Genomic DNA, 18,935 nt, shown 5'->3' with positions numbered 1-18,935 from the left:
AAAGCACATTTGAGACACAGCCAAGTGTAAATAAATCTGGTTGTTCAGGTCACATCTGCAAACTTTCCTCCTCCCAAACAGAACTACGTCAGCATACACTTTTAAATTGGCATATAATGTGGCAATAGCAGATCAATATCAATCTGATCAATCAAGACATATGAAGTGTAAATAGGCCCTACATTTCCTGATCACACCTAATTAAATCGTACTCATAGTAAAAAAAGATTAATCGGTTACCAGAATTTTTGAGATAGTCAACATTTGGGTTTAAGTGTCTTGGTTTGCAATAGGGATGTGCACGGATAGTCGACATTCAGTTAATCATTTGACGCACCCCTATTCGAATACCAAATTTACTTTTTGGTTATTTGACACGTGCAATAGGACTTCAACCTGACCCAAACTCAACGAGCTCCGACAAAACGTCGGATTTTCCGGCCGGGTTTGGGTCAGTTTTTCTGGTATATGGCGAGTTAGGTGCCGTTCAAACATGCTTTAGTGTGCGTCTACGCTGTTTATCTATTTACTGTTAAAATGCGCTGGACGGATGTCTTAACTGTTGTGCACAGCCTTAGTTTGCAAGTGGTTCAATGTAGAGGATGCTGTCCATATCTCACCTCGGCATCTATGCCTTTGACTGTACTCAAGAGCTTCTCCAGCTCAGCATGAATAGAGCACTCCAGCTGTTGTCGCATCACTTCCTGGAACTGAGCCATCCCGTTGATATTGCTCGGTAAATCCTTACTCAGACCTATAATTAAAGCCAAACATCACAGTGTTACTTTCCCAAAAACTTCACAATCAAAACCTTCCAATTTATATGCACAAACTCTAAGGGTGTACTCACACTAGGCTATCTGTTGCTATCACGTTTGACCCCCAAAGTCCAGTTTGTTTGACTAGTGTGATTGCTCCGTACTGTGCCGGGTACACTGAACTGTGCCTTGGCCCACTTGAAGAGGTGGGCTTGGGCATGATTCAGTTGGCTCAGGCACGGAATGCACCTAGTGTGATCGTTAACCGTAACAGAGCATGAAACATGACATCAATGATGCGACTGGACAAAGGGATCACAATAGTCTAAGGATTAGGTGCAGTGTTTACTGGAAATTTGGGCAGACGAGAGTATACAGGAACAACTGGATACAACACATAAGAACTGAGATATTTGGTAATATCCACGACTATCTTCATGCTTGTGGATACCAAAGAACCAGAACAATAAAGTTTCAAGCTGAAAAAACTGCGGGTTCAGATTCTGAAGTTACGGAATGCACTCCGTAAATCTGACAGCTCCTCAGATGAAAAGGATAAATCCCAGTCGTATGATGCTGTCGACAATTAGGCATGTGAGAGGGCCCTGTGTCACTGCGCCCCACACGACTCAAAATAACTCACAACAAGTAATGTTACAATGATGGACATTATGCTCTGCTTTTCTTCCCGTTTTCTTCAAAACAAAAAGTCACATCATAATAACGCAAGTTTGCTCAGGCCTGGAACTTGAAGTGCAATGTGAGTGCAGGCCAGCGGGGGAGAGCAGAGGGGGAACAATCGTGCTTGGGCAAGGTACAAGTAGTGCTGGGCGATAAAACGGTATCAATATTTATTGCAATAAAAATAAAAAAAACTCCACGATAACGACGATAAGCTTTTGAGTAATTTTCGATATTTAGCCGGTGTTCTACATCTAGACATGCGTGTTGCTAAAAACACTAGCAGTTTGGCTTTCTTGTTGTATGTTTCCACTGGCGCGTGCTGAGCGAATGTGAGCGAGCGCTTTCAATTCCTTCCTATGGAAGCCGAGCATCAAGCTCGCAAGGTGGATTGTAAAATTGACAGCAGCGCGGGGCAAGCGGTTCCCTAGCATTGGGAGTGACTTTGTGCAGTGGAAAAGCAGCCTCAGACTGTATGAAGTTGCTATAACCCACGCTACGCAGGTCACCATGTTCCGGATTCGGACCCACATCATGACTTGCCCACAATGAAAAGGACTCCTATTCCAGAGGCCATGAAAGCACAGATATCTTATCATGTGTTTCATTTGCTGATTGTAATAAACACACTATCCACTGGGTTCAGGGTTAAATTACTGTAAAACTGCCCATTTACAATAGCTGTAGTCCTTCAGATTAATACTCAAGTAGTGACTTCAATTCTCCTGTTTTACCACAAACACACTTATTCATCCTAAAGAGGGTTTAGACCTATAGAGATTTAACCAAATTCTATTTGATAAAGCTTAAGCATACTATAAGATCCTGAGTTTGTGGCATGCTTCTGAGCAGGAACTGCCAGCATCAATTTCAACATCAATGTAACCCCCAGAGAGACTCAATTGGCCTGGCAAATCAGAATACAATGAAAACACACAGTGTTTTGTGTGTGTGACTGAATATTGTTCAGTTAGACAAATTTGATCTACATGCAATTATGTCATTCACTGTTCTGCCAGGAGTTAAATATCTTCTAAGATACTGCCAAGGGGAGTGGAATAAAACACCTTGGCTCCGAGCAAGAAGGCACGTGACATTAAATGTTCAAAATGGCCACTAACCCAAAGTGACAGCTGGTACTGTGAATAAGAGACCATTTCTGTTTCTCATAATTATTATCTGTGCTTGTAAAATACTGACGACACTCTGGCCAGTGCAACAAGGTCTTACATTGTTTAACATAAATATTACCATCACTTATGCCTACAAATATAGCCAACCTTAACTGTGACTCAACATTTATTTGATTTATTGGAATGTTGGATAGTTTTGTGGTCATTTATCAGATGCTATTATTCACAGTGATTAACAGTACACTTTCTCCAGGTATAGGACTCCATTGTTTTGACGTGACAGGCAGTGCAACAAGCAACAACAAATCTTTTCACCTGTAGTCGTAGAGTGATTTTTAAGTCACTGCAAAAGAGGCCAGTGGAAGAAGTTGGAGAGGGTAAAATGTTTTGATTTTTCAGAAGGTCGTTATATAGGATTTTTTGACAATTTTGTTATTTTGATAATATTTTCATTTTGTTTTAAATTCTTTTTTGTATACCAATAGATTAATTGAATTTTTAAAGCAAAATCAACAGGTACAAGTGAATACAATCACTGTTAATACAAGCCATGATTTGTGAATCACTTGATCAATATGATTATTAATACTTACATTCTCTTGAATTCAACAGAGCCTACATACAATCCTGACGAGAACCCCATTTTCCAAGCATATAAAAGGAGCTAGTCACAGCCATAGAAATTTGCCTGACATTTAACACGACATTTAGGACGCAGTTAAAGCACAAAAGAACTTAAGTCCATATTTCTGTTCTTCTGATTCATTGCATACAGCGCAATTACACTACAAGCTTCTTATGAGCATCTTGGTTTATCTCGCTGGTGCTTGACAGGGAATGGACTACATAATAGGATGCAGATGGTGCAATAACCGGAGAAGAACCTTAGAAATAAATTGCACTTAACCCAGCACATTAGTGCTTTGCGGCTGCAATTTTACCATATCCACTTGTTCCTAGACTTACTAGTGCCCATTGACTGGGTATATTAATTATTGTATAAGGTAGTGCTTAGCGCTAGCACTTGTAAAAAGGGCCCAACTATGGTACAACCAGGAGTTAAAAATTACACATCGCTTTAGAAAACATTAATATAACCACTGGAGTCATATGGATGATGTATATGCTGACTGTATATACGTTTAGGAACCTAAAAGGTCTGATCATCATCAACTTGCATTTTAAAAACCTACTGAGCTAAGATATTTTTCTTTACATGTGTTCTTGCTGAAGAAAGTCAGTCATATACATCTGGGATGGCATGAGGGTGAGTAAATGACAAGAGAATTTTCATTTTGGGTGAACTATATGTAAGAGACTATGTGCAGTCAGTCAGTTAATATCACAAAATAAACCCTGACAGGGTGCTCAGCTTTTTCTTCCAATAATGACCGGCTATTTGTACTTTAACCCGCTTATTATATGGCTACTTACCAAATAAATTGATGACCAAAAAAAGTGATGAACATGAAATATTGACTTGAGTTTCATGTGAGGAAAAAAAAAGACAGCAGAATGATATGAAAGACATGAAGCTAACACAGCTATGTAGGAAATCGGTTGCCTGTGACAATGATCATTACACAGTTTAGTGTTCATTTACAAAAATATATGACAGTAGAATGCAATTATTGACCAGTCAGAATAAATTATTTCAGAGAGCAATGCAAATGATTACTTCGATCTTAATCATCTGATCAGTTTAACAAGAAAGTTCCATATTTGCACATACAAACAGCAAATTCTTAAGCTAGAAAATGTACATACTACATAGTATTTTGAATGGAAATCCACTTCCTCTGGGGATATAGAAGCAGGTAAACTATTAGATAACAAACAACATGCTCAATGTAGTTATCTGGTGAACTGTCTTTATTCGCAAAAAAAAAAATATATATATATATATATATATATATATATATTATTTAACAACTGAATTAGCCTGACTAAATTAGGTTACACCAACGAATGCCATTTTAAAGAGTCAGATCCTATTAGAAATGCCTGCTTAATGTAACAGCAGCACTTTTTTTTTTTAAAGTGGAAAATTAAATCCCCCTGAATAGTTTCTTGAACAGCATTGTGCATTTCCGTTTACACACAATCTCTCAGAAAGCTGCTGCCATGGACTATGTGTTACACATGGGTCAAAGGGCAATCAAACACTAGAAGTCCCACTGGACATGGCAGTCACAAGACTTCAATCAATGACGTCCATAATCATGTCTAATACAAAATCTCTTCAATTATTGACATAGGCAGGCCAAATGAATGGCTGTAATAGTTAAGATAACCAAAGATCTGACAATTCATGCCAAAGTGAGGAACGGACCAAGCTACAGGTCTGTAGCTTTATAACATGGTTTCAATAAATGCATCCAAATTAACCCAGTCATTTCTGCTTCAATGATTTCTCTCTGATCTGAATTTATTACTGTTCTATGACATTCCCAGTGTATAGAGGATTGACTAATCCTTTTCAACCAATTTAACCAATTACATTAGAAGTATCGAGATAGCCAAATCAACCTTAAAAGGACCTTAAAGTGTGACAGCATGCCTAGTACTTAAGAAAGTTCTTACCTTCAACGTAAAGCGACATATTCATAAAGTAGCCTATATGAAATGCAGTTTGATTAAAAAATTACAACAACAGTAATCCCGTGATTTTATCTTCCTAATCCAGCCTTCAAGTCATGGGGAAAAGCAGCATAGATGAAGACGTATGCCGCTGGTAGTAATAATAATTGGAAAAGGACAGGTCAGCTGATCGATTCTCTCATCGTCTATCAGTTTGTTTCCTCTGGCGATCATGCGCTTTTAAATGAACCATCACAATCTCTCTATCTCATTCTCTCCTCCCACTGTTCTATCGAGTAAAATGTAGTGCGAATAAAAGGCTGCCTCGTTGACCTTTACTCGCCCGTGCAGTTGCTGCTCAATGCGGAAAGTGTGTAATAATAAAAGGTGAACTTATTTGCGCGTCTGTCTCCCTGTAGAAACTGCACTGGTGCTACGAACAGTGGGTGCTACTCAGAACGTTTCGGCCCGTCATAATTCAACACGTCACATTATAGTCGAGTCCCACTTCCTCAACCACGTCTTCAAATGACCATAATTCCTTACTGTGGTTTTTAAAATTATCGTTAAGGGATAAGTGTATGTACACTTTCGGAAAAAAAAAAAAAAACAACAACAGAAAAGCTCATATTATTTTTTTATAGAACTCAATGTTAGTGGTTGCAATGATTTCGTTTGGCATGGACAATGTCCGTAACTGCACTAATGGTAGTATAAAAGAGTAATTCATTACATTCTAATTCGCAAGGACAGAGCAGCTATGTTCTCCAGCACCGTGCAAACCCCAAAAGCAAAAACCTTTGCGTTCTTTGATTGCACCGAAACAAATGTTGCTTATAAACACCCAGATATGAGTTAGGAATTTGGTAGCAAGATATGAAGAGTGATTTCATGTTGTACATTTTTTAATATGGCAAAGCGAATGTGAAAGTAAATATGAAATATCTTACTCGGAATGCTGGAGGATGTTATCGTTGAGCTGTTGAAGGTGTTTCCGGAGTAGCGACGAGATTCCCTCTCTAGCCAACCAACTTTCTTTTCTCAGAAACAGCAGTGTAGGGTCGCCAAAAAATGCGGAAGTGCTTCGATATAAAGATAATTTAGAAATTCCCTGAGCAACATGGCAGGTTAAAATGCAGTTTTTAGGAGACCAAAATTACATATGTAAGCTGTCACCATTTTTTCGTTCGCTGTTTTATTTTAGATTGTTATTATTTAGCCTAAATCAGTGCGATTTACATCAGTCTTTAAATTAATGGATTACAAGTGGGACACATTTTTTTATGCAAAATTACTATACACAATAATCGTTTTTTGTGTCTGCGTTAATTTCTGAAGTAAAAAAAATTAAATCTACCAGGCAGCAGCAGTGCACGTTACGAGATTGTATATCACAAGAGTCGGAAAAACACGAACTTCTTGCAGTAACCAATCAAAAGGCGGCATTTTCGCAGCGGCAAATCTCATTGGCTGACTCCAGTCCGCTCTCTGAAAGGGCTCACGGCTCTTATGGCCACGTCTGCAACCACAGTCGCCAAAAAAAATGCCCTTCACACCACCAGAGACCTCCCTTATTCATAGTACATGTTATGTTTTGTAACGTGGTATCAGTATTTCAAATGAGAGCGAGGTCCAGGAGATTTTAAAAGGACACCCTAATTTTAACCATTAAGTTGATGATACACTGAGCACACTGCAAAATTTCAGGTAGCATCCATGGTTAACTTCAAGGTTGAAGGGTTTTTCATATCATGTCAATGTCTGCTATAAAGGAGACTAGTGCAAGAACACATGTTCTGAGTTTTATTACTGGATTCTACATAAACAAATCTGTAACAGTCACCACACTGCCAGAACCACTTTAACTGACACATTACATCTTCCCCCATAATTTCCACAAAACACTTGTTTAACATGTAACAGATAAGATTTTAATGTAAGGGTTGGACAATGCCACAGAATGACTTAATTAATATACTCAAAGTCCTTTCCAAACTTTGGCCCTCTTTTCTGCAGCTCCTCTTCGAGTTAGATAAAAAAAAGGGCAGTCTAGATACTGTCTTGATATAGACTACTTTTTGTTTCCTCACATTTGAGCTGTTGTCAGGTGGAGGGCCCAACAGGGGAAGGAAAACAACCAAAGTCCCTGCTGCACAGTGAGGAGTAGACTCCAATCCTAAAGTGTCAGTCAGCATTCTGGATTTAACCAAGCTGTGCTAAGAATATAGGAAATTCAAGTACAGATATTTCTAGAAGTTGTGTTACAGAGTTTCAGGGGAACAAATATTCAAAAAGATATTCAGGAGTGTTTTACAGCCATGCTTCTAGTGTTTTCTGGGCATCTAAATGCAGCGTAGATGGTTGGGTTTCTGGTCAAACACCCAGGAAAGAGACAGCGGTGTCTCTTTCCTCCACTAATTCAGCTGCTGTTGCATCCATCTTGGCTCTTGAAAAGTCATTAATGGCAAGCCCATTGACAATCTTCCAGGTCTTATCCTGACAATAAGCAGACAAAAAGAAAGGTTTAGAATGTGAGATGTTATATGGATCACTATCAGCATCAAGGTCTTCAAAACAGCGCAATTCTCAGTGTGTTGCAATAGTGGCTAACAATTCTACTCTAGTTCACAACATGATGAAAGGATTATCAAAGGATTCTAAGCAGATGAAGTCATGGGGTGGAGGTTATAAATCAGGGATAGACTTTGGACAAGTTTCTGGACAAACCTTGACTGTAACAGGGAATGAGTAAATAAGGTCCTCTGGAATTCCATAAGAGTTTCCAGTGGAATAGACACCCATAGAGATGAACTCACCCTACAAAAACAAACATGAAAGTGGTTAAGTTAAATGTGGCCCTCCTTATAAAAACCTAGAGTCAGTCCAATTAAAACTGTTCCCTTGTGTGCAGTATTAAAAAATAAGTAAATTCAACATTGATTACATATTACATGTTATGCAAACATCAAATTCCAAATAAAAATAAAAAGCATATTTGTTTAGAGGTGGAGAAAACATAATGTCATCTACTCTTGTACATTCCTGGTGTATGTCTGCACCGTCTGCTTGGCTACATTTTGAGCCCTAAAATGTTATGCTCCATAGAGCTCCTCACAATGATCCCAACTGAACATTTAACAAAGCTAGACTGTTTTAATGGATGGTTAGGTATTATTTTTCTCACAGTTTCATCTGAGTTACAGTCTTATTACTGCCATTAATCTAAAATGATTGTTATTAGGCTGATATGAATTTACGGAAATGCCTTTTGTCCAACAATGACTGATAAACTGTTTTAGAGTAAATTGTTATTAGGCAGATGCCAATTCCACCCATTTTTAAATACTAACATACAGTATGGGCATCACTGCAGTGTGTTTATTTAGAGTCCCACAGACACTATACATTAACCTCTACCTCTAAACCTAACCTTAACTATACCTTAGAATAGAAAATATAACCTTGATTTTACTACAGTAACCACGGTTTCACATGGTAATGAGTGTGATAGACAGACCCCTCCTCCGGATCAAACCCTTTTCTGCACTCCCCGACATTCACTGTGACCAAATCACTGCCATGAAATCAACATTTATATAAATTTGTATCTATAAATTTAAGTAGTGTTAAAGGAAATTAATATTAAGAGTGGAAACAGCCAGGAAATCTTATGGGAAAAAGAGTTGGACAAAACGTGGATTCCACCGCAGTTGCTAAGACAACAGTACACATGCACAAACCGTCTTTCCACCCCACGCCAATGCAGCGACATCTACTGGTTAGAGTGTTGTATATTTCTGTGGTTCTACCAGACTATTGGGGAGCAAATACACTGTGTGGCAGTTGCTATTTGCACCGGTGTGCAAATAGACACTCCGTTATTATATTTGTTGTGTTGATACAATATCCGACACAATGCAAATATTAACAAATTCAGAGACATAGCACTGGTCTCCCAGAGTTAAAAATGCGGAAGGACTGCTACAAAGCTGACCTCAGGAGTGCCTGTCCAAATGTCTCTCATGTGATCACAGATAGCCTTAGCAGCTGACATGGCACTGGAGAGCTTCCTGGCCTTAATGACTGCAGCACCACGCTGCTGCACTGTCTGAAAGAAAGAGAGACAGAGAAATCACAATATAGCATTTCTGATCATTTCACTGCAACCAGAAGTCAAGTTTATCCAAATTTTCTGATAAATAAAAGGATAAAAACTATCAATCACTGTGTAACTAGAAGGAAATCTTCAGTGAAGGGCTACTTATTGGACAATTGTCCATAAAACATTGATAAGTTCCATTACATCTCAGATAACATGTACTGTACACTAATGTATAGAATCCTACTCGCAGTGACACAGCACACATTGCATATACATGAGTGAGAGTAGACTGCAGGAGATTAGACTAACTGTTAAATGTAAAGTATACAATTTTGATGTTAAAGTTTCAATGTAAATGTTTTATTTATTTATTTATTTTTTAATCCCAGCTTAATATGCAGACAACTATAATTAAGCCATTTTTGGGTTGATTTCCCCAAAAAGCTGTTTGGCCATCCACTGTAAGATGGGGAAGTGTTTGGAAATATAAATATTTAAATAATTATTTTTGCAATTGCATGTGGTAATGCTATTGGCACAGAAATTACACACTTTTACATTAGCATGCATTCTTGAACACTGAGCAGTATTGTGCACAATAAACTGGGTGACAGTGAGCTCTACAGGAAGAAGGCAGCAAAGCAGACAGCACTTACAGAAATGAACTCTCCCTTCAGCCAGGCATCGTCCTTCACTGCATCAAAGGCAGTCATGTCCTTCTCATGCACATTAACCTTGCAGTGATTGACATCTGGGTACTGTGTAGAGGAGTGATTTCCCCAGATGATTACATTCTTCACATGGTTTGCAGAGATGCCACAACGCATTGCCACCTAGAGGACACATTGTGCAGTACAACTTAGTGTGGAACTCGAGACATACATTTAACCGTTACTAGTCATTTTTCATTTCTATCTAGTGGGTGAAAGTTTCAGAAAAAAAGAAAAGTAAATTCACTATAAAAAAAATTCCAGGAATTTTCCATGGCTTTTTAAATATTGATGTAGAATCAATTCATGTATGTTTACATTGACTTCAGTGGTTTCATACTGTTGTAAAATGTATTCAGTACACAATCCAGTACGAGGAGTGATCTTACCTGAGAGCAAGCCCTGTTGTGATCAAGACGTGTCAAACAGGAGAAATTCTCTTTGGGGATGGAGGGGGCAGATTTGGCCGCGATCAAACAGTTGGTATTTGCTGGGTTACCAACAACTAGAACCTATACAGTAAAATGTGAGGATCAAATATTTAACTAATAAATAATGCAGTGTGTAAGCCTTATTTAAGCACTAAACGGGTTAACCCATTTAACCCATGGTTACAATTGTGACCGGGGTATAAAATTAGTTTTTAATGTATTTTGCTTATACATCAAATTATCAATTGTAAATGGCAGTGCACATTTTTTGCATGAGTGGTGCAAATAGCCACGTGACCAGAGCCATTTAATTCCACTGTTTTTCAGGAAAGATCCTGTCATAATACCATATTTTGTACATAATTTGAATTGAGTTGTGTTAATTTTCTGTTGTTCAACTGTTGGTGGGGTAGGTTTTGGGTGGATGACTGAAAAACACATCTGGATGAAGCATAATTTGTCCACTCATATTTATAAAGATATTGTGATTAATCACAATTAAATATTTTATACATTTGACAGCCCTAATGTACATATGTGTATATATACACACACACACACACACACACACACACACACACACACACACACACACACACACACACACACACACACACACACACACACACACACACACACACACAAACAATATATCCATGCCTTCCGGAACATAATATTCTAGCACCATATGTAAAACAAAAAGGCTTGTTAATCACCTTGACTGTCTTCTTGGCGTACTTGTCAAGTGCCTCCCCCTGAGACTTAAAGATAGCAACGTTGGCCTTCAGCAGGTCCTTTCTCTCCATGCCGTCTCTCCTTGGCATGGACCCCACCAGGATGGCAGCATCCAAATCTTTGAATGCAACATCCTCTTTATCGGTAGGGATGACCTCTGGAACACACAGGATCAGACAGTGGAATCAGAGTAGATGTAGGGTAACAACAACATATAGTAACATCATGGAGTCTCTAGAAAACACACAGGTATCTAACTGAAAGAAACTGCTGTATAAGACATTTGAATTCATTCAGTACTGAACATATCACTGTACAGATACAGTATGTGATCGAAAAGAGTTTTATATGACAACCTATGCATGCCATTTGCTTTCAGCTTCTGAATAGACTCTGATACAGCAAAAATGCTTTTGGAAAATACTGCTACTGTATGTCATATTCTAAAGAATAAAATTAGAGAACGTTAATACAAGGTAAATAATTAACAGGGATTTATCTCTATCTTGAAACCTGTTAAAAACAAGTCCAGGACAAATTTCACCCAAAAACCAAAAATAAATTATATTTTGCATGAAAATGAAGCCTAACTTTAGGACCATTCATATTTTTGGGCATTTAAATTATTCACATGTAGATATGATGCATACTGTATTAAAAATAAAATCTTTGCATTAAAGTAATTTTTACAGTAGTACAGTAATTTCTTACGAGATCTAAAGAGAACCACTTTTGAGAATAATCAGATTATAATAAATCTGGACACATTAAATTACTGAAAACTGGGGGAGGGGGTGATTAATGATAATAATAATGTCACAATGCAAAAATGTAACTGGTTAACCAAATAGGATGCATTAACTTTATACAAAATGAAGATTAAACATCCTGTGGTAAGCTTTTTTGTGACATTCACCCATCCTGAATTGGCCTCCTGAACTTCCTGTTGCTACATACCATCCTCTGATGGGAACCACAATCCTAAGAATAGCTGCCCTTTCAAACGGGGATCATATAGACAGCCAATCACACAGGCATAGATAACGAGAGGCCAGAGCAATGCAAACACAGTCCTTTAAGACTGCAGGACTGGCACAAAGACCAGAGAACATAGGGCCTCAGAACTGTTTAAAGAAGCACCCCTTTCTGATTGTGTGTACCTCTCAGAATTGGGAGAGCACAGTCCTGCAGCTCCATAACCACACCATCCAGGACTGGCAACATGGGAGTGATGTCCAACAGAACCAGTATGAGAGGCTGAGAAAGAAAGAGGGAGAGTGAGCATATTGTGTACATTGTCAGTTGTACTTTTTACCTGCACCTGTGCTACTTTTCTCATCAGCTGTTGGGTGTCAAGACACATATGGTGCCTTTTTCAGGAATTAGTCAAAGACCATCTTGCCTTTAATTGGATGTGACAGGACACTATATAAGACAAATCCTTCCTCTACCTGATCTTTGCCGAAGACATCTCCCTTGGCGATGGTGTAGAGAAGGGAATAGGCGATCTGCCCTGCAGCGCCGGTGATCAGGACTCTAATAGGCTCAGCCTACAGCACAAAACAGAAAGAATAAGCATGCAGAAAGAAATGTAGCCAACAACTAGGTCACTACCAGGACAGAGGAGCTCACGAGGCTCACCATGTTAGAACATATAAATAGGACTGTCTTGGCAACACTTAAAGTCAAGACCTCAGAATTACATGGTGTGAGATATTTTTAAACTAGGAGATTTTCCTCCATTTGTTCAGTGAACTCCCTTTCACCACTCAGCACCACTGTGGATTTTAAAATTAGTTGCAAATGAAAGTAGCTATTTATTCACTTAAGTGTGGCTTGAACACAGGTTAGAGAGTACTTAAGTAAAACATGAAGTACAAGTAAATTTCAAAATGTCAGAACAGTCTGATTATATTAGGAATATCACCTGCAATTATTAGTACCATTCAAACATGTCCTTTGATCAAGATCATGTCTCAGCAAAGCAGATCAGCTCATTATGCATATTAAAGATAAATACAAGAGTTTCTATATTAGTTGGCGAGCTGCGTTCTCTGAAAGTAAAACACATGACAATACGAACGCACTTGAACGAATTCATATGAATTTAAGTTCAAGTATATGTTTTTCTTACCATGTTCAGCTGGTTCAGAATGACAGCGTCTCTCCCACTACTCGGGTAAATCGGAGGTCACCCCTATTCACGAAGCAACAAGTTGCAGTTGCACCTGCGTTTTAAGGGGCTTCTGGTAAATGTAGTTTCCATGACGTTGCCACACAGACGTCATTTGAATAGCATAAAAAACTACATTTCCTCTAATGCACTATACCAAAACAAAAACCGGCTGGTCCAGTCCCCAGTCGTTTAAGGTGAGTGAGTTGAACAGAATAAGTTGTGTGTGTGTGTGTGTGTGTGTGTGTGTGTGTGTGTGTGTGTGTGTGTGTGTGTGTGTGTGTGTGTGATAGAGCAAGAGACAGAGAAGAGAGAGAGAGAGAGAGAGAGAGAGAGAGAGAGAGAGAGAGAGAGAGAGAACCACTGTGTGCTCATAAAACAACTTAAATAAACATGTTTATGGTTTTAGGTTTATCGATGTATATTTAGGAAATACGAAAATAACTATTAGCCTACTCATTACAAATTTCCCATTTATTTTTTGGCAAGCATTCTCATAAAGATCATGGGTAGATGTGAAGAATCGCTCAGCTGGAAAGGAGAGGGCGTAACCATAGACATCATATAGATATATGGTATAGTCTCTATATAATATCTATGGGCGTAACGGTCAACTAGCGTGTTACGACAGAACGTCACCGTTTGCGGATACTTTACAAATAAATGGGGAGAGCCGTAAACTGACACCTACATGTCGCAAAATTGTCCGCGTCTTCTCTTATATAGCATACATTTTTATCGTGGTAAACTCCACACGTAGTTTATTCCAAAGGTATTATTTTTAGATCAAAACATGTTGATGATTATCGCACATGCGGTTTCTATTTCTTTTTATCCATTAATATCTTTGTCTTTAATATACTCTAATCACTTAAATCCTACCAATAAAACCTGTGCTTTCCAGGAACCTAAACACTACTGAAAAATTTCCCCGTAATCTTGATATTATATTTCCTTCTCTCCTGCTCCTCCCATATCCTTCCCCTCCCCACTATTGACTGTATTGAGTATAGATGTCTCCCCTTAGTTCCTGTATCCCAATTTTGTTGCCATCTCTGATATACAGTTGACATCAGAAGTTTAAATACACTTTAGGCAAATACATTTAAACAAAAAAAAAAAAAAATGTCACAATTCCTGGCATTTAATTGCAGAAAACATTTCCCGTATTAGATCAGTTAGGATCACTACTTAATTTTAAGAATGTGAAATGTCAGAATAATAGTAGAGAGAAGAATTTATTTCAGCTTTTATTTCTTTCATCACATTCCCAGTGGGTCAGAAGTTTATACACATTGTTAGTATTTGGTAGCATTGCCTTTAAATTGTTTAACTTTGGTCAAATGTTTTGGGTAGACTTCCACAAGCTTCTCACAATAAGTTGCTGGAATTTTGGCCCATTCCGCCATACAGAACTGGTGTAACTGAGTCAGGTTTGTAGGCCTCCATGCTTGCACACGCCTTTTCAGTTCTGCCCACAAATTTTCTATCAGATTGAGGTCAGGGCTTTGTGTTGGCCACTCCAATACCTTGATTTTGTTGTCCTTAAGCCATTTTGCCACAACTTTGGAGGTATACTTGGGATCATTGTCCATTTGGAAGACCCATTTGCGACTGAGCTTTTACTTCCTGACTGATGTCTTGAGATGTTGCTTCAATATATTCACATGATTTTCCTTCCTCATGATGCCATATATTTTGTGAAGTGCACCAGTCCCTCCTGCAGCAAAGCACCCCCACAACAGGATGCTGCCATCCCATGCTTCATGGTTGAGATGGTGTTCTTCGGCTTGCAAACGTCACCCTTTTTCCTCCAAACATAATGATGGTCATTATGGCCAAACAGTAAAATTTTTGTTTCATTACACATTTACACAATACCCAGTTCTGTAGCATAAGATCTAAAAAACTCAGCAGCAAAACCATCTGGCCTCGGAGTCTTGCCTGTAGGCAAGGCCTTAATTACCTCGCCAAGCTCCTCCAAGGTTATCTCAGAATCAAGAGAATTTATTTGCTCAGTCGTACGTTTAGGGAGTTCTAATGGTTCTACAAAATTTCTAATATCTTCATCAGTAGACAAAGATGTGGAATTATAGAGATCAAAATAGAATTCTTTAAAAACATTATTAATATCAATGGCCGAGGTAAAAATTTCACCACCAGCAGATTTCACAGAGGAATTGGTAGAAAAAGACTCACTCTGCTTTATATATCTAGCCAAAAGCTTCCCTGCTTTGTCCCTGACTTGACTGCCTTGCCCTGAATAGCAAAACTAAATTTTTCGCAACAAAATAGTATTATATCTTTCTTTCAATCAGGTCAATTCTGATTGAAATTCTGAGGCCATAAATTCTGAAGCCATCAGATGACATTAGGTGCTTCAACTCTGCCTCGGCACTTTTAATATTCCCATCCAACTCCACGAGTTCACGTGCTTTGGATTTCTTGATGAATGAGGCATACTGTATGATCCGACCCCTAAGAACCACCTTAAGTGCTTCCCAAGCCTCGTCCACAGAGGATACTGAGGACCTGTTGGTCTCCATATAAACACTGATTTCAGCCTTTAACATTTGTTGAAATTTAGGATTTTGCAAAGGGATAGATTAAAATGCCAACTATATGATTTCCTATTCTCCATATACAGGGTTGGGAGGGTTGCTTTTGAAATTAATTTCACTACAGATTACAGAATACATGCTGTAAAATTTAATTTATAACGTATTCCATTAGATTATTCAAGGTCAGTAACATATTCTAAATACTTTGGATTACTTCTTCAGCACTGGTAGATTTACATCAAAGTTCTTAGAAAAAAATAAATTATGATCCAACGTGAATTTTCTTGATAAAAAAATATGATCGTCCCTGCAACATGTACATGTAAAATGGCTAGAAAAGAATTTTAAGCTTAGGGTAAAGATGACAATTAACCCAATATTTATTTCTATTTCTTCTGCCCCAAAGTTACTTCAAACTTACTTCTCTGGCTGCTTGTATGAATGTAAGAGTGAAAGTGTTTCACTGCTGTTCAAATTATGAAAATGTGTAGTCCCTACCAGATGGGTTCTGAAGTCTCCAAATATCTGTAATACCAAGATTTGTACACATCTTGTGAAGCATCACTGTTGCTATAGGGGGCTTAATGAGTCCATGATGGACTGAGTCCATCAAAAAATTTAAGTCTCCTCCCAATATTTTATCATGAGGGGTGCCAGCAGCTTGCAACATCTCTTCAAGATCTATAAAAAAAGCCCTGATCATCAGTGTTAGGTGTGTAAATATAGCCAAAATCAACCTTTGACCCTGAATTTCAGCTAAAACATTAATGACTCTTCCAAATTTATCTTTAATCTGTTTGAGACATTTGAGCTGTCTCTTGTGTTGTGCTATTTGGTATTTAGGGAACAGGGCAACACATGTTGCTCTGCCGCAACATGTCGCCTTGCCCCATTGTCCTCTAGACTGCAATCTGGGGCTAATAAAAAAAAAAAAAAAAACTTGGCCTTGTCCCAATACCCACACTTGCGGTCTTGACCTTGTGAAGAAAGTGTTCAAGACTGTCCCATGTCTAAAACATGCCAAAGCTCAGCGCACTTAACCCACACTAAACCCACACTAGTGCAAATACCGCTTTGGAGCTGTCTTTCAGGCTAAGTGTATCCCAGAGTTCATCACGATCAAGAGCCGCACCCCACCCACCTAGCATATATTTATTTTAGTGTAAATGAAAGTATTCAACATTATATAACGTGTTTGGGATGACTTAATGTCAGCATCATACTGTAATTACAAAATATGATTTGTGTATATTTATATTTGTTATACTTCTCACCCAGTAATCGCCTATGTTCTTGCCTAATACTGATGGTCATTTTGGTAATTTATCATTTTGTACATTTATACATTTTAATGCTTTTTATTTGTTGTTTGAAACCACATACTGATTAGTTGTGTAAAGCAGTCGTTGGTCATCTTATATAAATGACAAGCCAAAGCATATGATTTAAATTGTTTGTATTAGTAGATATTAATGGATCAGACAGGTTTATATAATAAGGTTTTTATTTTATTTTTTGTTAAGATTTATGCAGTGTATTGAGAAACAAAGTAGAAATAAATGGCTTATATTTAATATCTTAAGGCAGTTATGGATGACACAGTTTTACACTTAAACATTGTTTCATGTGTAAAGTATTGAACATCAAAATGAGTACAAATTTTTAACTTTTACAATTATTTTCATACAATAAAAACATTGTAAAATGATTTACTTACATATTTTGTACAGCACAATACACTTCCAACAACCAGTATGTATGTACCAGTGTATTACTAAATGTTTTGTTAAAATTTCAGTTATTTATTATTTTAAGTAGGCTATAGCAGTCATTGCTACCAAAAACAGACTTCAGCTGAGTGAAAATACAAAAACAACTGTTACAACCAGCACCAACATCGTTAAGTCTAGGTATGTCCCAGCCTACAATCAAAAGTCACACACAGTCGCAGTCTTTACATCTACTCACATACTAGTGGCCAAACACTGGAAAAACATAAGACAAGTGAGTAAGTAGGCAAGACCAAATCCGCAAGTGCCCTGTCAAGCTATCTAACTTTCACCAACAAGTTCTTTTGACATGAACTCTTATTTACAAGCATACATTTTCTCCGCGTCTGTGTTACATATGGAACAATAGGAACATTTTATTTAAGAATAAATCTTTGTTCTGTAATTACTGGTTCAGTAATGGAATATTTCATGTTAGACAGCTCTTTAATAACGAAGGTTTGCTTTTTTAGGTATACTGAATTTCTTTCAGAATATAATATACTAGTAACACCTAAAGAGTTTGCCACAGTTATGGATGCTATTCCATCTGACTTACACATGATTTTCAAAAATAATACTCTCTTTTCAGGTTAATTACCCCCTCCTGTACCTGTAAACACACACCTATTGGTGAGATATGTTTCACTGAAAAAAAGAGGAAGGAATCATAAAGTAAAAGCTCTATTCCTTGAGAGCATTGTCTTTGCCCCTCCTGTAATCTCATATTTGAATGGACTCTTTGATCATTTAAATTGGAAATATATATGGTCCATGCAAAAAAGCTTTTCCCTCACAAAGTAAAATAAATATCTTTTAAATTAATTCATAATATTTACCCTGTCAAATATTTCTTAAAGAAAAAATTCTGATCTGATTTTGACACTAATTGCTCTTTTTGTCAGAATGACACCGAAACCTCTCTTCATTTGTTTTGGTTGTGAAGTTCATCTTTTCAATTTTGGAATGATGTTAGTTTGTTTATCTCAAACAATATCTTGCAGTTTTTCAATGAATCCCAAAACAGTTATTTTTGGATTTCTTGAAGCAGATCCAAATGCCTATTTTATAATAAATGTAATTATTTTCCTATGTAGCCTAGATTTTATATTCATAAATGAACGTTTTTGAATTGTAAACCTATTTTTTGGTATTCTTACAAGACATAAAACAGTATTTGATTACAATTTCATCTTCTCTTAATAAAAAAGCACTTGGAACAATTTACCCTCTTTCTTTCTTCTCGATTATTATTTTAGTTACTTTTTAGATTTGTTTCTGTTTTGAGTTATGGTGTTGGTA

General features: G+C 37.6%; 2 protein-coding genes across 5 annotated transcripts in view; both read right to left on the bottom strand.

The window, feature by feature from the left end:
* Positions 1-6,252, bottom strand: part of LOC127662869 (UTP--glucose-1-phosphate uridylyltransferase) — a 43,034-nt gene extending 36,782 nt beyond the window's left edge. The window contains exons 1-2 of one of the 4 annotated variants that reach the window (XM_052154254.1): positions 6,103-6,252; positions 621-754 (exon numbers count right to left, since the gene is read on the bottom strand). In XM_052154254.1, the coding sequence (XP_052010214.1) occupies positions 621-719 (99 nt within the window). In that variant the 5' untranslated portion in view covers positions 720-754; positions 6,103-6,252. Of the gene's footprint in view, positions 1-620; positions 755-850; positions 4,336-5,155; positions 5,592-6,102 lie in introns of those variants that run through there. The other 3 variants (XM_052154253.1, XM_052154257.1, XM_052154255.1) reach the window with 3 other exon arrangements.
* A 691-nt stretch (positions 6,253-6,943) lies between these two features.
* mdh1ab (malate dehydrogenase 1Ab, NAD (soluble)) lies at positions 6,944-13,415 on the bottom strand. Its single transcript, XM_052154261.1, has 9 exons — positions 13,265-13,415; positions 12,582-12,680; positions 12,291-12,387; positions 11,112-11,287; positions 10,354-10,476; positions 9,911-10,087; positions 9,147-9,260; positions 7,880-7,969; positions 6,944-7,648 (listed from the first exon to the last, which is right to left on the bottom strand). The coding sequence occupies exons 1-9, from the start codon at positions 13,265-13,267 to the stop codon at positions 7,526-7,528; spliced, it is 1,002 nt and encodes a 333-aa protein (XP_052010221.1). The 5' UTR covers positions 13,268-13,415; the 3' UTR covers positions 6,944-7,525.
* Positions 13,416-18,935: the final 5,520 nt, after the last annotated feature.

This window comes from Xyrauchen texanus, chromosome 22 (assembly GCF_025860055.1).
Source record: "Xyrauchen texanus isolate HMW12.3.18 chromosome 22, RBS_HiC_50CHRs, whole genome shotgun sequence".
Taxonomy (NCBI): Eukaryota; Metazoa; Chordata; class Actinopteri; order Cypriniformes; family Catostomidae; genus Xyrauchen; species Xyrauchen texanus.
The sequence above is the reverse complement of the archived record's forward strand: the minus strand, read 5'-3'. Positions and strand labels throughout refer to the sequence as shown.

Coding starts and splice junctions, on each gene's coding strand:
- mdh1ab (XM_052154261.1), bottom strand. Junction 10,088..10,353: donor ACAACAGGGCTTGCTCTCAG/GTAAGATCACTC, acceptor TGTGTCCTCTAG/GTGGCAATGCGTTGTGGCAT. Junction 7,970..9,146: donor TTTGGACAGGCACTCCTGAG/GTCAGCTTTGTA, acceptor TTGTTTTTGTAG/GGTGAGTTCATCTCTATGGG.